Raw genomic sequence first — 18,950 nt, 5'->3', positions numbered from 1 at the left:
GGACAGGTTCTCAGGGCTGACTCAGGGTCCTGCCGAGTTAGTCACATTCACTTATAGCTTCAGTGTCAGAAGCCAGCGTGGAGATCGGGTCTCCCTGCTCAGCACAACACTGAGTCACCTCACAGAGAACACCCAGGCAGAGCTGGACCCAGAGGCTCCTCAGGCCCTCCACTGACACTCCGTAGAGGACAGTAGGGATTGAGAGACAGCTATACTGCTGTGCCCATCCCCAACGAGAGGGAGAACCAGAATGCTGTCGACAGCCCTAAATAAATTACATGTCCATTTATCCCTAAACTGTGGGCTGCACCATGCCTGCTTAAGAGTGTGTGAGAGATACTCATCTAATCTAAAGAGCTTCTGTATATTGAAGGGGAAACAAACCTCAGTGACACTCTGCAGCCTCTACAGTCACGTGTCCCCTCGGCCAGAGGCTGTCATTTTAGGCTAACCTTGGCCTTACCTTCCTTTTTATTGGGCTAACGACCTATGGATGCACTTTGAAGATCCAGGCTTCATGTGGCTCTGGCTTTGGATTTCAAGGACAAAATGATCATCGTGTTTCTGCGATTCGCCCTTTGGCCTGTGAGGTCAGCCGGGGTGTCTCACCGTCACCTGGCTTCTGCTTTAGAACTACATAACTACATACCTTGTGCTGTTACAAGTGATACCTCCACAAATCGTCTCATCCGTGTCTCCTGGGAGTCCAGAGGTGGACGCCCAGAGCCACCGGCTAGGCACAATGTCGCTGCCACCAAGTCCCTGCCTCCTTTTTCTCAGTCACTGCTCTGATCCACACTCCCACCCACGGTGAGAATTGCTGGCTGCTCCTCCTCCTTCCTGACACATGGTATTTTCTGGATTTCAAATTATTACCAATCTTAACAGCTTCTGGAATAAATGAATCAGGGACTAGGAATGTGGCTGACCCTGCTCCATTTGCCACACTGGGAACGTCTGTGCCTACGTCCCCTTTTGAAGAGGCTAGGAAATTCAAGTCTGCTTGCCTTGTCTTCAAGGGTGGGGGTTCTCAGCAGGCCTGGGAATTAGTGAAAATGGAGGTTTCCACGCCTTGCCACAGAAACAGGAACAGGCTTGCTTGGTCCCTGTTATGGTTTGAATGTTCCCTCTAAAACTCCGCCAATGGTCACTAACAGTTTTAAGACGTGGAGCCTTTAAAGAAGTGATTAGGCCATGGGACACTTCCCCCATAACTTAGTTAATGTCATTATTAAGGAGTGGGTTAGTTATCTCCAGAGTGGGAACTGGATAAAAAGCATGCGTTTAGCCCATTTCTCTCTGTCTGGCTTTGCCCATCTTCTCTATTCTGACTCAGCACAAAGCCCTTCACTGGATGCCGGGGCCATGGTCTTAGACTCCAGAGCCACGAGAAAAATCACTCTCTGTTGTTTACGATTCACAGAGCCTATGGCATGATGCCACAGCAGTTGAACTAACCAAGATGGTCCCTTTCCTTAGGATTCACACTGGAGCGCCTGCCTCTGGCCAGCCTCACCTTGGGCATCTCAATCCTCTCCTCTGTGGGGGCCTTAGTTTCACACAGTACAAGTGTGAGTCCCCAGAGAACGGGGAACCAAGGTAGAGTGAATAGGTAAAAGTGGGAATGTTCACAAGGATGGCTGGTTCACATATCCTTAACTCCAGGCTCCACTCCATGGAGACTGGGGCCCAAGGGGAGCCCCGAGGAAACCAGACTCGTGGAACTAACTTGATCTCCTCTTCAGGATGGCCAGTCTCGTTACCAAGGCCAGCGATGTCCCAGTTCACCTATCTATGCCCTCCCCAATCTGGGCACTGGCACCCTGGCTGTGAGGTCTAGCTCGGGTGATGTCGAGGTAGTATTCTCCTCAAGGGGCCCTTGCAGTTCCTCCCCAGAGCTATTCCTGGCCTGGGTGCTCCCTGCCCCCCGTCCCCCTGCCTGACCTGACCCCACAGCTGGGAATGGTGTGCTGGGGGTGGGGCAGCCCCTGTCTATATAAGCCTGGACCTAGGTCTCTCAGGCACCCGGGTGGCCCAGACCTGCAGCTGACCCTTAAACACTCCAGCTTGACCCCCTCCCCACAACCAGCTCAGAAATGACAGGAAAAGCCACCTCTGATGCTTCTGTCTCTAGTCCAGGGGAGACAGTGCCTGAGCCTGCCAAAGTGCCAACCACGGAGCCTTCTGGAGAGGCCACAGCATCAGAGTCCCCGGGGCAAGAGCAGGCTCCAGAGCCACAGAAGCCTGCATCTCAGGCCCTGGACCCTGCAGGCCCTGAAGCTGCTGCTGTACCCGCAACCCCTAAGCCTGACCCTCCAAGTGAAGGTGACTAGATGTGGGGGTACCTGGAGAAGGGAGGCAGGTATGCGGGGAGGGGCTCTTCATCTCACCCTGGCTCCCCCTCCCCCAGATGTCCCCAGTGCCCCACTGCAGCTGACCTTGGAGGATGTAAGCCACAGCTCTGTGACTGTGAGCTGGGAGCCCCCCGAGAAGCTGGGGAAACTGGGGCTTCAAGGCTACGTGTTGGAGCTCTGTCGAGAGGGCGGTGAGTACCAGGCCTAGCCCTACTTCCACCCAGATGATTGGGGCCAGGACAGCAGGGGCAAGCCCGGTCCCTGCAATGGGTCAGTTCACGGGGAGAGAAAGGGAGAAGGTGTAAGCCGTGGTCTTAACTGCCTGGCTACCACCTGCTGCTCCATAGGAACCTCTGAAGGAAAAGAGAGGTCCAATGACCTCAGGAGACCTCCCATCCTCCAGCTCCAGGGAGACTTTGAGTAATAGAAGGGGGTGGGGGAAGGAAGGGGAGGAAGTACTGAATCTCAGAAAACCTTTTTCAGGGGGAGTTAACCCAGGAGGCAGAAAGGGGGGGGATAGAGAGGAGGGGGACAGTTAAATAAGAGATAGTAAGGAGCGCTAGGGAAAGTAGTCCCTGACAGCCACGTTCAGCCTGGCTTCTGTCTCTGCCCCTACCTTACTTTGTGTGACTTGGTGAACGTGCCCAACCTTCTCTGGCCTTCTGCATCCCCCCCACCTCTGGCCACCTTCCCAGAGCTCTAACACCAGCTGTCTTTGGTGTTATTTGATGCTACAAAATCAGGGAAGGGGGCAAGAGAGACTACAGTCCAAGAGCGAGGTCAGCTTCTGTCCATCACCCTTGAGAAGGGAAGCCCCGTGAGAAGGATGCCCCTGCCACACCACTAAAACCCAGACGTTCCCCACTGCCCTCAGCCTCAGAATGGGTGCCTGTGAATCCCCGGCCCGTGATGGTGACCCAGCAGACGGTTCGGAACCTGGCCCTGGGAGACAAGTTCTTCCTGCGTGTGACTGCAGTGAGCCCCTCGGGGGCAGGCCCCGCAGCTGTGCTGGACCAGCCTGTCCACATCCAAGAGATCATTGGTAAAGCCCCTCTCTGCCTCTTGTTCACAGACTGGATATAATGGGGAAACTGAGGCCATGGTCAATGGGACCCAGGCAGCCATTTCTCCCATCTCACACTCACATGCACAAGCCACATGCTAGCGTGTCTTGCCTTGTGAAAGGTTCAGGCTCTTCAGCAGCAAGAAGGAGGTCCAAGAAGCCACTTCCCTGAGTGGTCCAGCCCCTCCCCCACCACACACACCACCACCATCAGGGAGCAGATCCTTGCTGCCCAGGGATGACGCTCAGGCTCCCAGCGCTAGAAGCCATCCATTCTTTCTTTTTCCTAATCTTAATCTCTGAAGCCATGGGAGTTGTTGCCTTTCTGTTTCCTCAAACCTGGGTTCCAGGCTCTCCCGAGGTTCCGGAACACAGGGAAGGCCCCCGTCCCCTGTTGTACCCTGGCCCTAGCGGGAAGAGGAGGCTGTGCAAAGGGTCTGTGAGGCTCTTCCATCCCCAAAGGGCAGTGCCTCTGAGAGGCCCCAGGACCAGCTGCTGTCCCTGTTGCTAATATTTCTATTTGCAGGGTGCCGTTAGCCTTAGTCCCCCGACTCCCCTCCCAAAGCTGCTCAGGTTTCAGACTGTTAATGACAGTGAGTCATTTGGTCTGATCTCAGGTCTCTGGGGACAGTGCAGGGCCCCCGGGGTGAAGAGAGACATGGGCAAGCAGGTGGTCTGAGACCTTCTCCATCTTCCTTCTTGTTCCTTGAGGGATGGACAGAGGCTGGAGATAGAGCCTGCCTTTCCAGACGAGGCATCTGGGAAGAGAGGGCTCTCAGCCATAGGAGGGCTCAGATCTGGATTCAAGGAAATACACGGCTTTAAGGTCTAAAGACATGGAAAACCAGACCCCAGACTGTCATAGCTTATTCAAACCAGGCAGATCCCAAAGGGCCCAGAGACTCCCACAGAGCGACCCAGTCTTTCAACAGTCTCAGATTCTGATGCCCACACAGGCTTGTTCATAGCCACCAAGCTGCTCAATGTCTGCTCTGGTGGTTTTCAAAAGCCACACTATCTGGGTGAGATAGCACACCTCCCACCACCTTGTGAGCAGCAGCAGGATGCCTGTGCTGATTCCAGCCTGGAGGTGCTAGGAAGTCCTTGTGGTTGGCAGAGTCCCAGATCTTCCCCCAGGGCCCCAAGACGCTCAGACTTTGAGATGCCTCTGAGACCTTGGTGTTGAAGGGGAAAGTCAGACTCAGCACCCACCTCTCCATTAAAATTCCTCTGGCAGGAGAGAAGGGGATTTCCTGGAGAGAAAGTGGGGAGGAGGCTATGAACAAGCTGGGAACAGCCGGACTTCTCGTGGGCTGGGCAGGGCAGGGTGGGGGCCTTGTCCAGGATCCTCAGCTGCTCAGCTGTCCCCTCCTCTTGGCCACCTGGAGCTGCCAGGCATGCCTGACCTCCTGGAGAGGTCCCTGGAGCATTCCAAACCATGATGCTCCCAAGCCAAGTGCCTGCTCAGCTAATCCTTGGAGACACAGTGTTCCTTCTTATGTCCTCCTACATGCCACTGACCAGCTGCTACCACCTGTTTACTGCTTCGGAGGCTCAGGCTCAGTCCCCACACCGTCCCCCAGGGACAGGAATGGCAGTTGCTGCAGTTTTTCTTGGAATGTCCAATGGCACCTGACTAGGCCATTGTCAGGAAAGTGGTTCCTACCAGAGTAGGAGGCTGAACTAAGACTTCAGGGAGGACTTACCACCACGACACTGAGCAGAAGCTTGGGTACCTGCTCTAGCTTCTGTGCGAAGAGCCTGAGCCTCCCAGCAGCCCTAGAGGCAGAGATGTGAGCCAACAAGGTTCCACATTCTCAGGAAAAGTCCTGGGACCCTGGGTGCATATGCTGTGTATCGGCAGGAAGCCCGCACACTCGTTCCCTCTCTAGGCACATTGGCCGACAGGTGCAGAACCTGCCTCCCTCCAGGGGGAGACAGAGAGCCAGCCAGGCCCATCTGGAGGTTGAGAATGCCTGGGCCTCAGGGTAAATCCCAGCCTGGCAAGGTTGAGGCGCCAAGGGAATGCCGGAGATACCAACCAGTTCACACTGTAGAGTCCCTGACCTCTCTGGAGCCTCTCAGTTCTCGGCAACCCAAAGGCCTAAAGGGATTTGGGTCCCTCAGTCTCAGCGTTGAAGGCTTTGCCCTCCCAGCGAAGAGGCAGCCCAAGCTGTTCGGAATATACTAAGTAGGACCTGTCCTGCCTAGCCGGGAACCCACACTCGCTTTCGCCTTCTGCCTCGGACGCCCTCACTCAGTTGGCCTAAGCCCAGACACTTGTTTTCACGCAGAAGCCCCCAAGATCCGTGTTCCCCGACACCTTCGGCAGACTTACATCCGCCGGGCAGGAGAGTCCATCAACCTGCAAATCCCTTTCCAGGTAAGCATGCCTCACAGATAACGGCCTCTGATGCGTCAGGAGTGGGACCTGCGAATGTCAGGATTCTCACTGGAGTCTGCCTGGGACCCATCCAGATGGCTGCCCCCCCAGTTGTGCATCTAATTCAGTTGTCATGGACAGATGGGCGGCCGCCAGGGCAGGCCCCACACTAGAAGATGTGGCTCTGGGCTGCAATCATGGGATCAGCAGGACAGGTTTCCCAGGCACAGCTAGGGTGGGGCGCTTGTACCAATCTGCACTTACACCAAACCCATCCTTGTCAGGGGAAGCCCAAGCCGCAGGCCTCTTGGACCCACAACGGCCATGCCCTGGACAGCCAGAGGGTAAATGTACGCAGCGGAGACCAGGACTCCATCCTCTTTATTCGCTCAGCTCAGCGCTCAGACTCAGGCCGCTATGAGCTCACTGTCCAACTGGAAGGCTTGGAAGCCAAGGCCAACATTGACATCCTAGTGATTGGTACAAGGGCAGAGGGGGAAGGGCTGTCTCAAAACCCTTGTCCCCCACATCCCGGGGCTGATGGTGGGTGAGGGAAGGCTAGGGTATCACGGCAAGTGCCAAATCTTGAGTGTGGAGACTTTGTAGCAGGCCTGCTTCCCCTCACTTCCCTTCATCATCTGGTCCTGCAGAGAAGCCCGGGCCCCCAAGCAGCATCAGGCTCCTGGATGTCTGGGGTTGCAATGCGGCTCTCGAGTGGACTCCACCCCAGGACACAGGCAACACAGAGCTCCTGGGCTACACAGTGCAGAAGGCAGACAAGAAGACAGGGGTGAGGCTGGCTGGGGCATAACAGGGGTGGGAGAGAAGTGGTCCAGGCCAAGAAGGTCTATCCCACTAAGAGGCTCAGGATGAAGACTAGACCAGCTACTGCTAACTGACTCCTTACATGGTCCCGGGCAAGCGTCTGCCCTCTCTATACCTCAGTCTTCAGGGTGCATTGCACTGGGCTGCCAAGGAACGATCTTATCATGTATATAAATCACCTGGGAATCCGCTAAATGTAGACCTTGATGCAGGCGGTTGGGGCTGGGGGCTGGGAACCCACCTGGCTAAAAAGTGCCCAGGTATTGAGGCTGCCTGTCTGCCAGCCACACTTACAGGAGGGGGGCTCTTGGCTCATAAGAGTGACCCAGGAAGTCCTTCTCCCACTTCCGAGTCCCTCAAGTCCCATGCTGAATGGTTCAGCCTCCCAAAGCTGGGGCGTGGAATGAGCCCCTCCAAGGAGGATTAGGGTAAGCAGGGGAGACAAGAACTGGGTAAGGGCTGAGGGTAACCCAGTCACGGTCCCTGCAGCAATGGTTCACAGTGCTGGAGCGCTACCACCCCACCACCTGTACCATCTCAGACCTCATCATTGGCAACTCCTACTCCTTCCGGGTCTTCTCAGAAAACCTGTGTGGCCTCAGTGATTCGGCCACCACCACCAAGGAGCTGGCTCACATCCAGAAGGCAGGTAAGCGGTTTCGAGCCCGGGCAGGACATCGAAATCAGGAGTGGTATTACCAACATCTGTCACTACTTCCTCTTCCGTGTCCCCACATCCCTCTAGGCTTCTCCTCAGTCACTGCTCCTTGGAACATTTGCTGCCTCCCCCCACCACCACCACACACACTCAACAGTTCTGCGTGAGTGTATGTGCAAGTGCGTACACACACTGACGTGGAGTGACTGTAAATAGCCGGTGTGACTGACAGATTTTAGCAAACACCAGAGTATAGCCATGCAAATGAGCAGTGCCCCTCAGGAGGCTGTGTACCCCTAAAGAGGACTGCGGCTGCTCACATCACAGAAGTCACTGGGTTTCTTGCACGGTGTCCCCAGGTGCACACTCTGAAGGGTGACGTAGACCTGATAGGTACACTGGCAACCTGTAAAGACAGACACCTCCCCATCCAAAGACTGGCTGTGGTATTTACTGTCTCCATCAGGCATCTGGTCAGTGGAGTCAAATGTGAAACTTCAGGACTCCACCTTGACCCCTGCCTGTCCCAGATCCTCCCCACAACGTACACATTACAGCGACCCTGGAAGCCACACGCTTAATTATTGTTCATTTTAATTACATTTATTTGTGTGTGAGTGTGTGTGCCCATGCACGCGTGCACGCGCATGTAGACTCTAAGGACAACTTGCCCGTTCTCTCCTCCTACCTTCTGGGTCCCAGGGATTGAACTCAGGGTGGCAGGCACCCCTACCCACTGAGCCACCTCGCTCACCCTGGAAGCCCAAGCAGCATGGCCGTCAGAGTTTTGTGTTTAGAAGAAAGGAAAGCCACTCAGGTCTCAGAGACAGACAGAAATGCAAAGTGATGTTCGGCTTACCTCACCCCCCTGTGGCTCTGGCTTTCCCGCCCATTCCTCGCTGTTCCCCTTCTGACCTGCCTCAACTCCACTCAGCGAGGCTTGCTCTGGTGCCTGACAGTTTCCACATGTTGTTGACCAGGCTGAGCTTCCCAAAGCTTGGGGGTTGAGGCCAGTCTTCTGAAGCCCCCCCTCCATTCCTATAACCTCACATTCTCCCCAGATATTACTGCCAAACCCAAGGGGTTTGTTGAACGAGACTTCTCGGAAGCCCCCTCGTTCACCCAGCCCCTGGCTGACCACACCTCCACTCCTGGCTATAGCACGCAGCTATTCTGCAGCGTCCGAGCATCACCTAAGGTGAGGGTCCCTGGGCTGGTGGGGCGGGCAGAGGCAGCAAGGGCTGAAACTGTCTCTTGAGAGCTGGTTCCAATCCATGTTTTCACTTCGTTATCCTTCATCTGACCTTGCCTCCAGCCCAAGATCATCTGGATGAAAAACAAGATGGACATCCAAGGTGATCCCAAGTACCGCGCAGTTTCTGAGCAAGGGGTCTGCACCCTGGAGATCCGGAAGCCCAGCCCCTTTGATTCTGGGGTCTACACTTGCAAGGCCATCAACGTGCTAGGGGAGGCCTCTGTGGATTGCCGACTGGAGGTCAAAGGTGGGAGTCTAAAGGTTTTCCTTAGTGCCTGGCCATGAGGGGACAGGTAGATTCCTTCTTTGGAGCTTAAAGTGAAAACTGGAGCAGGAAGGAGACAAAGCGTAGGGACAGTTTGTGTGACTTTCCAAGTGGGAAGATGTTCTAGCTGGGGACTGGGGCACTGGAGATCATTGACCTCGAACCTGTCAGTTCCCTCCTGTCTCCCCCCAAGCTCTAACCTGCAGGATTTCTTTCAGCCTCCGCCACACACTGAGAAGCAATATGGGCAGAGACTTGGGACAAGGAGACAGGTGAGCAGATGGACCCACCCCTTCAGCTACCTCCAGTGAGAGCAAGGTCAAAGAGGAGACTGGGAAGGGAGAACCTACTTCCTAGGCCCAAAATTTCACTGGAGAAGGGCTAGGGAGGGAAGGCAGTAGACAGATGTGGGTACAATTTTGCAGCTGAAGACAACTAGCATGCACGTTCAGTTTGGTAAAGACCGTGTAGGGCTGGGCCATGCTGGTGAGGTCTGGAAGGGACAGGTCCAGTGGGTGGTCACAGGACAGGGTCTAGTCTTGGCTTTGAGTGACTGTAAACATAGGTATTCTCTTTGCACCTTTTTCCTCCTCAGAAAAGTGGGGACCCAGCCCTGCCCTACCTTCTTCATTTGGTGGCTCCGAGGCTCTGGATGAACTAGAAGTCTCTAGAGCTACACTAGGCAGAGTTCAGCACTGAGAACTGAGCCTGAGGAAGGACAGAGAAAGGTGGGGGCGGCTCTCTACCTGACTCCCCAACTTCTCTTCTGGCAGCTTGGTCACATGCCAGGGCTCAGAAGGACATTCTCTGCCAGGTCCTGCAGACCTGAGGATCGGGCCTCCAGGCCCATCATGTCTCTCCACGGATACCCAAGACCAAGATGCCATAGGAACAGCTAATGGAGAGAGAGGCCTCTGGTACCTGAAGGCCTCCCTCCGCCAGAGGCTGGAGTCCAGACCCAGGAGTGGGCTTGACAGGCCTCAGGTCAGGCCTCATGGGTACAAGAGTGCCCCAAAGGTGCAGTGACTGGTCCCCCCCCCCCTGCAGAGCTGTACACTGGGTGAGAAGCAGTCAAATAAATGTGTGTGGTGTTCCAGCGTGGGGCTTCTGTGGTAGTGAGTGTCAAGGTGAATGGGAAGATACTATGTTGCTATACAGAGCAGATACTGTCACCACCAGGAAGGTGCCAGCCGGAAGGGTCTCATGATAGCACAGGACGTTTTTTAGACATGTGAATGTTCTGGATCTTGCTTTCTGATTCACCATGTGCTACCCTAAATGTGTAACTATAGCAACAGATACACCGTCTCTGGAACCTTCCTCCTCCCATCTGCCTCCACACCCCTCTCCCAGCGTTTCCCCTCATCAAATCGTCCCTGCTGAGGTGGTCTAGTTGCCCTCTGCCAGTGCGGGGGTAGTGCCAGCACCGCACTCTCCACAAGGGTTCACAGTCTTTTATTAGACGTAGGGACCTCCTTGAGAGCCAGGGACGCCTCACCTCCAACTGAAGGAAGAGCCTGGAATCAAGACTTGGAGTCAATATTCACACTCAGAACCTGTCACCTTCCCCTGCCTGCTGTCCACACAAGGAAGAAATCCAGGCTCAGCAGGGTGTGGATTGGTCCTAACTGAGACCCACAAAGGCCTACGCTCTGTTCATAACACAGCTTCTGAAGCCCCTAAAAATTGAGCTTAATCCCCCGCCCCCAGGAGCATTTTGGGTATTTCAACACTGGCAAGGCAATCGGTCACACTCTCAAGAGAGCAGTCTCCTCTGGTCTGGTCTGGCCTACCGTACTCCATACCAGGAGTGCCTATAGTCGCCTGGGACCCTCTTGGATGACTTCCTCCTCCTTCCCACTCAAGCAGAGTGCTTCCAAGGGCTGTCCTTTCTGGGGCTCTCTTCTCCTGGGGCCCAGAAGCAGGGATCGTGTCATCCAGGAGCGTCCAGGCCTATCTCTTTCTGAGAGTTGGTGACATTCGGTGGCCCAGAAGACAGAAAGTTACATTAGGAACTCCCAGGAAGTTCAGGGCAAAAGGGCTCAGTGCTGCCCCCTGCTGGCTACATGAGCGCGAGGCCAGCACTTACTGGACCATGCTTATTCCCCTGTGCTTAGAGGCCCACTGGCAGGCAGTCCAGGGTTGTGAATAAAGAAAAGGTGAGAAACGATCCTTGGTCCCGTTCTTTCTGCCTTGCCCAAGTATAACCCCAGGCTTGTTGGGGTAAGGATTGCAGGCATCACAGTACCTGTATGGCCAGAAACACAGTACCTGTATGGGGATGAGGTCTCCTTTCCTGAACTTTGCTATCTTTCCTACAGAACAGGAGAGAAAGAAAAGCCAGGGCATACCCACTTCTCTCTATCCATCCTCTGAGGGGTCTTATCCTCTCCTTGAAGTTGGTCCCTTGGGCCACCAACACCTAACAGCAGGCTCCCCTGTTGGACTGTAGAACAGCTGGATATGGGGCCCTCAACACACTCCTCTCACCTCAGGGCACCCAGTTCCCTGCCATAGCCTGACCCACCTCCAAGCCTCCTCCAGCTCCCCAAGGCACAGGGCAACTGGCTCCTTGGAGAAGGGGCTCTGCTCTACGGCATCTCTTCAGAGCCTCCCTGGTGCCCACAACCCACAGCCCAGCTGGGGAAACTGAGGAAGAGCAGTGGGGCGGTTGGGATCCGAGGGATGAGCAGAGAGCCACCGGATGTGGGTTGGAGGGAGCAGGGCAGAGTCTAGTCATCGGCTTTGTCCTCTGGGAGGTCGTCGTCAATGGCAGGCTTGGGCTGGCATCGGAAATGGTCGTTCCAAATCTTCAGAAAGGTGACCCGAAACTTGTGGATGCGGAAGGCATAGACAATGGGGTTCATGGCTGAGTTGCCATGCGTGAGGAAGATGGCGATGTAGATAAGGATGCTGGGTTTCTGGCAGGTCGGGCAGAAGAGGGTGATGCAGTTCAGGATGTGCAGCGGCAGCCAGCTGAGGGCGAAGAGGAAGAGGATGAGGGCCAGTGACTTGGCAATCTTCAGCTCCTTCCCGTAGTACTTCTGTGGGTCGCCAGAGGAGGCCGACACCTTTTTGTTGAGCTGCTTACGGATCAGGTAGAAGACCTCCAGGTAGATGAGAACCATGAGGAGCAGTGGCGGCAGCACCCAGACGAAGAAGTTGAAGTAGACCATGTACTCCATGCTGATAACCTTCTCGAACTCACACTTGATCACGGGCTCCCCCACGCTGCCGTTAGCTGCCCAGTCTTGCTCCACCACACTCAGGTTGTTCCAGCCGAACATGGGTGTCAGGCCTACAACCAGGGAGAGGATCCAGCAGCCAGCGATGGCCACTGCTGCCCGGCGCTGAGTCACCACTGTTTTGTACCTGGAGGGAAGAAGGACAGGGTATGAGAAGTGGCCCATGATTATATATGTGGACCCCTCCCCTGAGGCCCACCTGCCCCTAGGATTCTAAGAGGAGGTTTCTCCACCTCCAAGGTGATGTATGTGTGTGTGTGTGTGTGTGTGTGTGTGTGTGTGTGTGTGTGTGTGTGTTTAGCTCAGGGTCTTAATCTTTAAGATCTAAGATTAGCCCAGAGTTTGTAAACTCTAGCCTCATTTCTCCTCTAACAGAGACAGGAAATTCTGAGTAGTGATAAAAATAATAACAGAAGCTGGGCGGTGGCGGTGCACATCTTTAATTCCAGCTCTTGGGAGGCAAAGCCAGGTGGATCTCTGAGTTGAAGGCCAGCCTGGTCTACAGAGTGAGTTCCAGGACAGCCAGGGCTACACAGAGAAATCCTGTCTTGAAGAAAGAAGGAAAGAAAGAAAGAAAGAAAGAAAGAAAGAAAGAAAGAAAGAAAGAAAGAAAGAAAGAAAGAAAGAAAGAAAGGAAAAGGAAAGAAGGAAGGAAGGAAGGAAGGAAGGAAGGAAGGAAGGAAGGAAGGAAGGAAGGAAGGAAGGAAGGGAAAGGAAGGAAGGAAGGAAGGAAGGAAAGAAGGAAATAACAAAGGATCTCTTTTAAGAGTTTCAAGCAAATGGCTAAGTACAGCTGACTTGTGCCCACCTTGACCTTCCTGGTTTCTCACTGTTGGACTGTAACAGCCCTGGGGGTGGCAGTAAGGACAGCCCACTATGGGGTTGAAAATGGTTCTGAAGCCTTCCCAAGGCCACACAGAAGCTAACAGCCCTGGCCTGTGCTTCCTAACATGTCTCCACTCCCCCAAAGAGCCAGATGATAAACCACCCAAGAGGGTCTCAAGAATCCTTTCCACACCGGGCCCACTTCTCCTGGTCCTGTTCTGCTCAGCTGTAAGCATCTCTGGCTTCCTTGGCCCCCAGTTCCCCTTTTAGTCATATTGCAGGTCAGTCTCAAGGACAAGCTCAGCAATGCTCAACTAATCGGGACTGATTCTCAGGGAAGAAAGCCCGGTGTTTGCTGAGCATCTGCTAGTACTTCCCTACTCCGTCTCACTCACTCACTGGCACACTTGAATGGATGCAGTTCTCAACAGGCACTCATCAGAAGCTTTCTGCTTGGGGCACTGTTCTCTGTGCCGGGAACAAGATAAAACTTCCTGCCTCTACATGCTCATATTTGTTTATCTTTTTAAAAACATGATTTATTTATTTTTATTTTAGGTACATTGGTGTTTTGCCTGCACGTATATCTGTGTGAGGGTGTTGGATCCCCTGGAACTGGAGTTACAGATGGCTGCCATGTGGGTGCTGGGAATTGAACCCCAATCCTCTGAAAGAGCAACCCGTGCTCTTAACCACTGGACCATCTCTGCAGGCCCTGTTTATCAATTTTTTGCTGTTTTTAAAGATGTATTTATTTTATTTTATTTTATTTTATGTGTTTGAATGATTTGTCTGCATGTATGTGCACTGTGTATGTATACTTGGTAACCGAGGGGGTGAGAAGGGGGCATCCGAACCCCTGGAAATAGAGTTACAGATGGTTGTGAGCTAAAATGTAGGTGCTGGGAATTGAACCCGGGTCCTCTGCAAGAACAACCAGCACTCTTATCTGCTGATCCAGCTCTCCAGCCCCTGCTCCAAATATTTTTTAATTTTTTTTATCACGTTTAGTGTGTGTGTGTGTGTGTGTGTGTGTGTGTGTGTGCGCGTGTGCCACAATGCTCCTGTGGAGATTAGAGAACAACTTGGGGGAACCAGCTCTCTCCTTCCACTGAGTGGGTCTTGGGGATCATTGTCAGGCATGACAGCAGGTGCCTTTCTTTACCCACTGAGTCATCTCACTAGCCCTGTGTCGCTCATGTTTTGGATCAAGTGATGATAGCACAGAAGCAAGGAAGTAAGGGCACTACGTCACGATGTGCCCTTCCAAGCAAAGCGATGCCAAGCGGTACAGTTTCCACCCCTTTCCAGGTCTGCAGACACAGAAGACACACACATTTGGAATGACTCACCGGAGACAAGACTGCCTATCAGCCAGAGGTGACAGCCTCTCTTACCACTGAGGGTTGAGGGTTTTAATACTATCCCTGGGGGCTTCCACTTCCCTTAAAATCCTGCTATCCAGAAGCCAGCCACAGAGTCCTCTGCCTGCCTGCACTCTAGTGTTGAACTGAGTGCCCGAGGCTGGGGCCTGCCCAGTTCTGTGCCAAGGAGCTGGCAGAGTGGCTGCAGCTTGCCCAATTGTGATTTTCCAGTGTGGCTCCTGAGAGGGCTGGGGTGGCCTCCTGAGCACTGGGCTGTGAAGGAAGGGTTCCAACTGTTTCCTTCTGTCCTGTGCCAGAAGGATCCTCATCTTTCTCTTCCTCTTTCTTAGACACAGTTCTTCTGGACCATAAGGATCCACTGACACCCACCTGCTCCTGCAGGCTACAGAGATGAGGAGATAACTAGGAGAAAGCAGATGTCCCTCTGAAGGGCCAGCACTAGAGGGGGCTTTGGAACATCATATCTAAATCCTTCATTCCAACCCAAACCGTGAGGACTCCAGCCCACTCCAGCACCTTTAAAACCCTGACTGCCCCCCACTCGGTGACAGCAGGATTCTTGTGTTCCCAACCTATCAAGAAGCCTTAAAGCTGGCTCGTGCCCTGGTGCCTCACTCTGCCACTGCAGTAGAAACTATTCTCCTCTCTCATATCTGCAGCAGAAGAGCCAGGCTGCTGCATGCTTCATAGTCAGACGACCTGAATGTGGGCACCGTGTCTGTAGCTTGCTAACTCAATTCTTCCTCCCTCCTTCGGAGGGTAAGGATAAGATTGAAATAATGTATGTCCAAATACTCTGCAAATACCCTCTTAATACTCCCTAGCCTGAGCTCTTACCCCACCAAGCTCCTAGACAAACATACACCGGCAACATCCCAGTGCCTCTCGGAGCTCAGCAAACATAGCCCGGGCGCTATTCAAACAGCTCACCCAGGTCTGTCTCATGGGGATCTCCAAGCCTCCCCAGCATGGCCTTCCAGACACAGGGAAGCAAGTTCTGGGCAAGAATTTATAGGGAAAGAACACAGAAAGGCAGATCACCTTATGGGGTACTGCCTTGACCTTCATCTGGTGGAAGGTGGATAGACCAAGGTGAACCTCCTCCAGACCAGAGCGGGTGCAGGAAGGGTGGGGTCAAGGGTTCTGCTCCATATCACTGTGCAGCAAATCTTTCCTCTCTATCTTTTTTATAGTTTGGGAAGCCGTTTCACGGCCAGGTCTCAGGGGAACTTGATAACCACACTGTGTGGGCGTGCAGCACGCAACAGAATGGCATAGTATGGATTCGAATGTCTGCTTGCCCAGGTCTCCTGCTTCCAAAGCTCCTTCAGGACCCAGGCTAACCGGGTCATTTAGTTGCAGGTGGTGGCAGATTCTGAATATCCTTTGCTTTGGCATGGGAAAAACTGGACCTGTTCAAGGAGGGCACCACCCTAAGATGGAGGGTGAACCAGGTGACCCCAAGTGCTGAAAATGGGGTCTATCCCAAGACCACACACAAACACCGATGACAGGGGAAATGGACACTGTCCCAGATGGAAGAGAGGGGACCCTGGAAAGGGGCCTTCTCCCCTGCCCCACCACCACTTACCCTTCCTGACTGCCTGAGGGCCCCTGGGGGCAAGGGTTAAAGCTTTCCTGGGGCTCCTCCAGCACCAGGTCCCAGTCGACCCTACAGTACAGGGTATCAGTTCTCATCTGTTTTTCTTGCTATTTTCTCCTTGGTGGGAAAAACTAGACCCAGGACCTTGGCTGAGGTGGGGCAGGCTCCCTGGGATCAGGGGAGACACTCATCTCTCATTATGTCTGGGAATAGGAAGCTGATGCATGGGGTGTGGGGGCCATGGAAAATGTCTCCCATTCTTTGGGAAGTCTCTCTGAAGTCCACCCCCAGGGGCTGGGTTGGGGAGTGCTCAGTCTCAGACAGAACGTGGAAACAGCGGCCTAACAAACAGCTCCTTAAAGATCCAGCAGAGGAGACAGGCACGGAAGCCCTTGCCTATGATTCCAGCACTTGGGAGGAGAAGCAGAAGCTGAAAGATTAGAAGTTCAAGGTCATTCTCAGCTAAGTAATAAGCATGAGCAAGCCTGGGCTACATGGGACCCAGTCTCAAAAAAATTAAAAAAAAAAAAAAAAAAACACAAGATTTTTAACAAAAGGCTTTGAGCTGGGTGTGGTAACTCACACCTGTACATCTGACCCCTGGAAGTAGAAGCAGAAGGATCATGAGTTCATGGCCATCCTGGGCTAGGTAGTGAGATCCTGCTTCACTACCACTCCCAAATGTGACTCAAGGAACCAGAGAAACCAGGGTAAGCCTACCACCTCCGGTGTCTGCCTCACTGCGCAGGGAGTCCCATTGTTCTTGAACAGTTCCTCGGTATTTTGTCTTTACGTGTGTGTGTGTGTGTGTGTGTGTGTGTGTGTGTGTGTGTGTGTACAGGCACACGGATACCATGGTTCTCTCCTTCCACTTTGTGGGTTCCGGAGATCGAACTCAGACCATTGGGCTTGGCAGCAAGAGCCGTGTTCACTCTCTGAGCCATCTGATGGGTACTCAGCAAGGTGTCTTTAAAGGTAAACCATTACTAACAGCATACATAGCGTGTTAGCAGGCATCTCCTCGTCAGTGGTGATAACATAAAAATCCTGGAGTAATAGGGTGGTAACAACCTGAGATGGACAGCAAGGACTCAGGAAAGAAGTGGAAGGCTGCTGTTGACCTCTCGGTGTGAGGTAGAGAGGTTTACACATCTGTGTCCAACTACAGCAGGGTGGAGGAAGCCATGCTCTTCCCCTGAACGTTCATCAGGACTGCCCCATGAGAGCAAGCTAAGGGAGGGCTACCCAGAAATGACAGGTAGCTGGTGATAGTAAAGTTCCATGGTTGCTCAGAGCTAACATCCACTGTCGTCTTCTAAGTGTTGGACATGGGCTCTGCTGAGAGGATCCCACCCCTCTCTGCGGGACCCTAAGTACTATGATTATCTCCACTGGAAGACTGTAGTCACTGAGACTCACAAGACCGGGACACACAGCCATGGCCTCTCAGCCTGGGAGAAACGGTGCTGTGGGATGTATGGCAAATGTGTTGCTAATTAATCAATAAAACACTGATTGGCCGTTGGCTAGGCAGGAAGTATAGGCGGGGCAAGGAAGAGAATAAAGCTGGGAAGTGGAAGGCTGAGTCAGAGAGACACTGCCAGCCGCCACAATGAGAAACAGCTTGTGAAGATGCCGGTAAGCCACGAGCCACGTGGCAAGGTATAGATTTATAGAAGTGGATTAATTTAAGCTATAGGAACAGTTAGCAAGAAGCCTGCCACGGCCATACAGTTTGAAAGCAACATAAGTCTCTGTGTTTACTTGGTCGGGTCTTAGAGGCTGTGGGACTGGCAGGTGAAAGAGATTTGCCCTGACTGTGGGCCAGGCAGGAAAACTCTAGCTACAAATGGCGTCCAACGTGGTGGCAAGAGTTTCCACCTAAAAACTGAGAAAAAAAAAAAATTCTAAAACGGAGCTAAAAACAGTTCCTAATTGTCTCTCTCAAATGAGCAGCAGCTGCCGGTTTGAGCTACTTGTGGGTTCCTAGCTTGCGTGCTCAACCTGCAGTATGGCGGGAATCAGGCCTCTGCAAGTGGCACATTAAGCTGCGTGGTGGATTTAGCCTTTGCAGGTACAAAACAAAAAAAGAGGTTTTTGGGCTACACGCTGCTTGGATAAAAGCATAGACCCACGATAGCTCCCAGAGCTGGCGGTAAATGTAGCCATGTTGGGAAGCTGAGGTGGGCGGAGCCAGCAGCCACAGCTGCTGCAGTTTAAGGCAAGAGATTCACAATAAGACAGATTCAGATGTAATAGTTTACAATGTGTGTAAAAGATACGTAGGCTTGAAAGAGACAAAAAAAGGTGATATATAGAGTTATAGAAACAAATACATAGTTTTAAAAAATAAAGTCATTAAAGAGACAGTAAAGGTAGTATAAAAAATAAGCCACATAAAAATGGATATTACACAGAGAATCTGGATTGTATTGTCTTTGGGATTTTTAACTGCAGAAAAACATTTGATTGTAAAAGCTGTTGAGTTATGCCAAAATGTATATTTTAAAGATACCTTGACTTCAAAATTTGAATGTAAGGATATGTTACTTTGGAAAAGAGACTCTGCTTTTGTTCCCACAGAAAGCCAGAGGCTATGGATTTGTTCAAGATTAAGATACATCAGGTTTGACCAGCCAAGACCCCCTGAAAGGTCTCCGATGACACCATGGCCCAGATGATCCAACATCCAGAACCATTTCAAGGCGACTGGCTCAGACGATACAGCCTCACGGACTACTCCATGATCCTAAAATTTTCTTTGTTTCCCCATAAGATACAGCGCCCCCCTCCGGCAGGAAGTAGTAAGAGAAGCTACGCCCAAATTCCCAAATTATATGTAATTTTACTTTGTTAAGGTTAAAACCTTCCTTTTTGGAAAAAAAAAAAAGGGGGGGGGAAGTGCTATGGGATGTATGGCAAATGTGTTGCTAATTAATCAATAAAACACTGATTGGCCGTTGGCTAGGCAGGAAGTGTAGGCGGGACAAGGAGGAGAATAAAGCTGGGAAGTGGAAGGCTGAGTCAGAGACACTGCCAGCCGCCACAATGAGAAACAGCATGTGAAGATGCCGGTAAGCCACGAGTCA

General features: G+C 52.7%; 2 protein-coding genes across 4 annotated transcripts in view; one reads left to right on the top strand and one right to left on the bottom strand.

Annotated features, from left to right (window-relative positions):
- Positions 1-2,096: 2,096 nt before the first annotated feature.
- Positions 2,097-8,877, top strand: Mybph (myosin binding protein H). Its single transcript, XM_059280355.1, has 9 exons — positions 2,097-2,325; positions 2,411-2,545; positions 3,229-3,396; positions 5,712-5,800; positions 6,085-6,280; positions 6,451-6,590; positions 7,115-7,274; positions 8,345-8,481; positions 8,599-8,877. The coding sequence occupies exons 1-9, from the start codon at positions 2,097-2,099 to the stop codon at positions 8,821-8,823; spliced, it is 1,479 nt and encodes a 492-aa protein (XP_059136338.1). The 3' UTR covers positions 8,824-8,877.
- Positions 8,878-11,085: 2,208 nt separating this feature from the next.
- Positions 11,086-18,950, bottom strand: part of Adora1 (adenosine A1 receptor) — a 34,891-nt gene continuing 27,026 nt past the window's right edge. For all 3 annotated transcript variants that reach the window (XM_059280352.1, XM_059280353.1, XM_059280351.1), the window contains one exon: positions 11,086-12,175. In XM_059280352.1, the coding sequence (XP_059136335.1) occupies positions 11,536-12,175 (640 nt within the window). In that variant the 3' untranslated portion in view covers positions 11,086-11,535. The remainder of the gene's footprint in view (positions 12,176-18,950) is intronic.

This window comes from Peromyscus eremicus, chromosome 15, assembly GCF_949786415.1.
Source record: "Peromyscus eremicus chromosome 15, PerEre_H2_v1, whole genome shotgun sequence".
Taxonomy (NCBI): domain Eukaryota; kingdom Metazoa; phylum Chordata; class Mammalia; order Rodentia; family Cricetidae; genus Peromyscus; species Peromyscus eremicus.
Note: the sequence above shows the minus strand (reverse complement) of the source record. Positions and strands in the feature narration are given on the sequence as shown.

Bases quoted from the DNA above. Each gene is read 5' to 3' on its own strand.
- Mybph (XM_059280355.1), top strand. From the start codon at position 2,097: ATGACAGGAAAAGCCACCTCTGATGCTTCTGTCTCTAGTCCAGGGGAG. The intron at 5,801-6,084 runs GTAAGCATGCCT...CATCCTTGTCAG, and splicing joins ACCTGCAAATCCCTTTCCAG to GGGAAGCCCAAGCCGCAGGC. The intron at 6,591-7,114 runs GTGAGGCTGGCT...CGGTCCCTGCAG, and splicing joins AGGCAGACAAGAAGACAGGG to CAATGGTTCACAGTGCTGGA.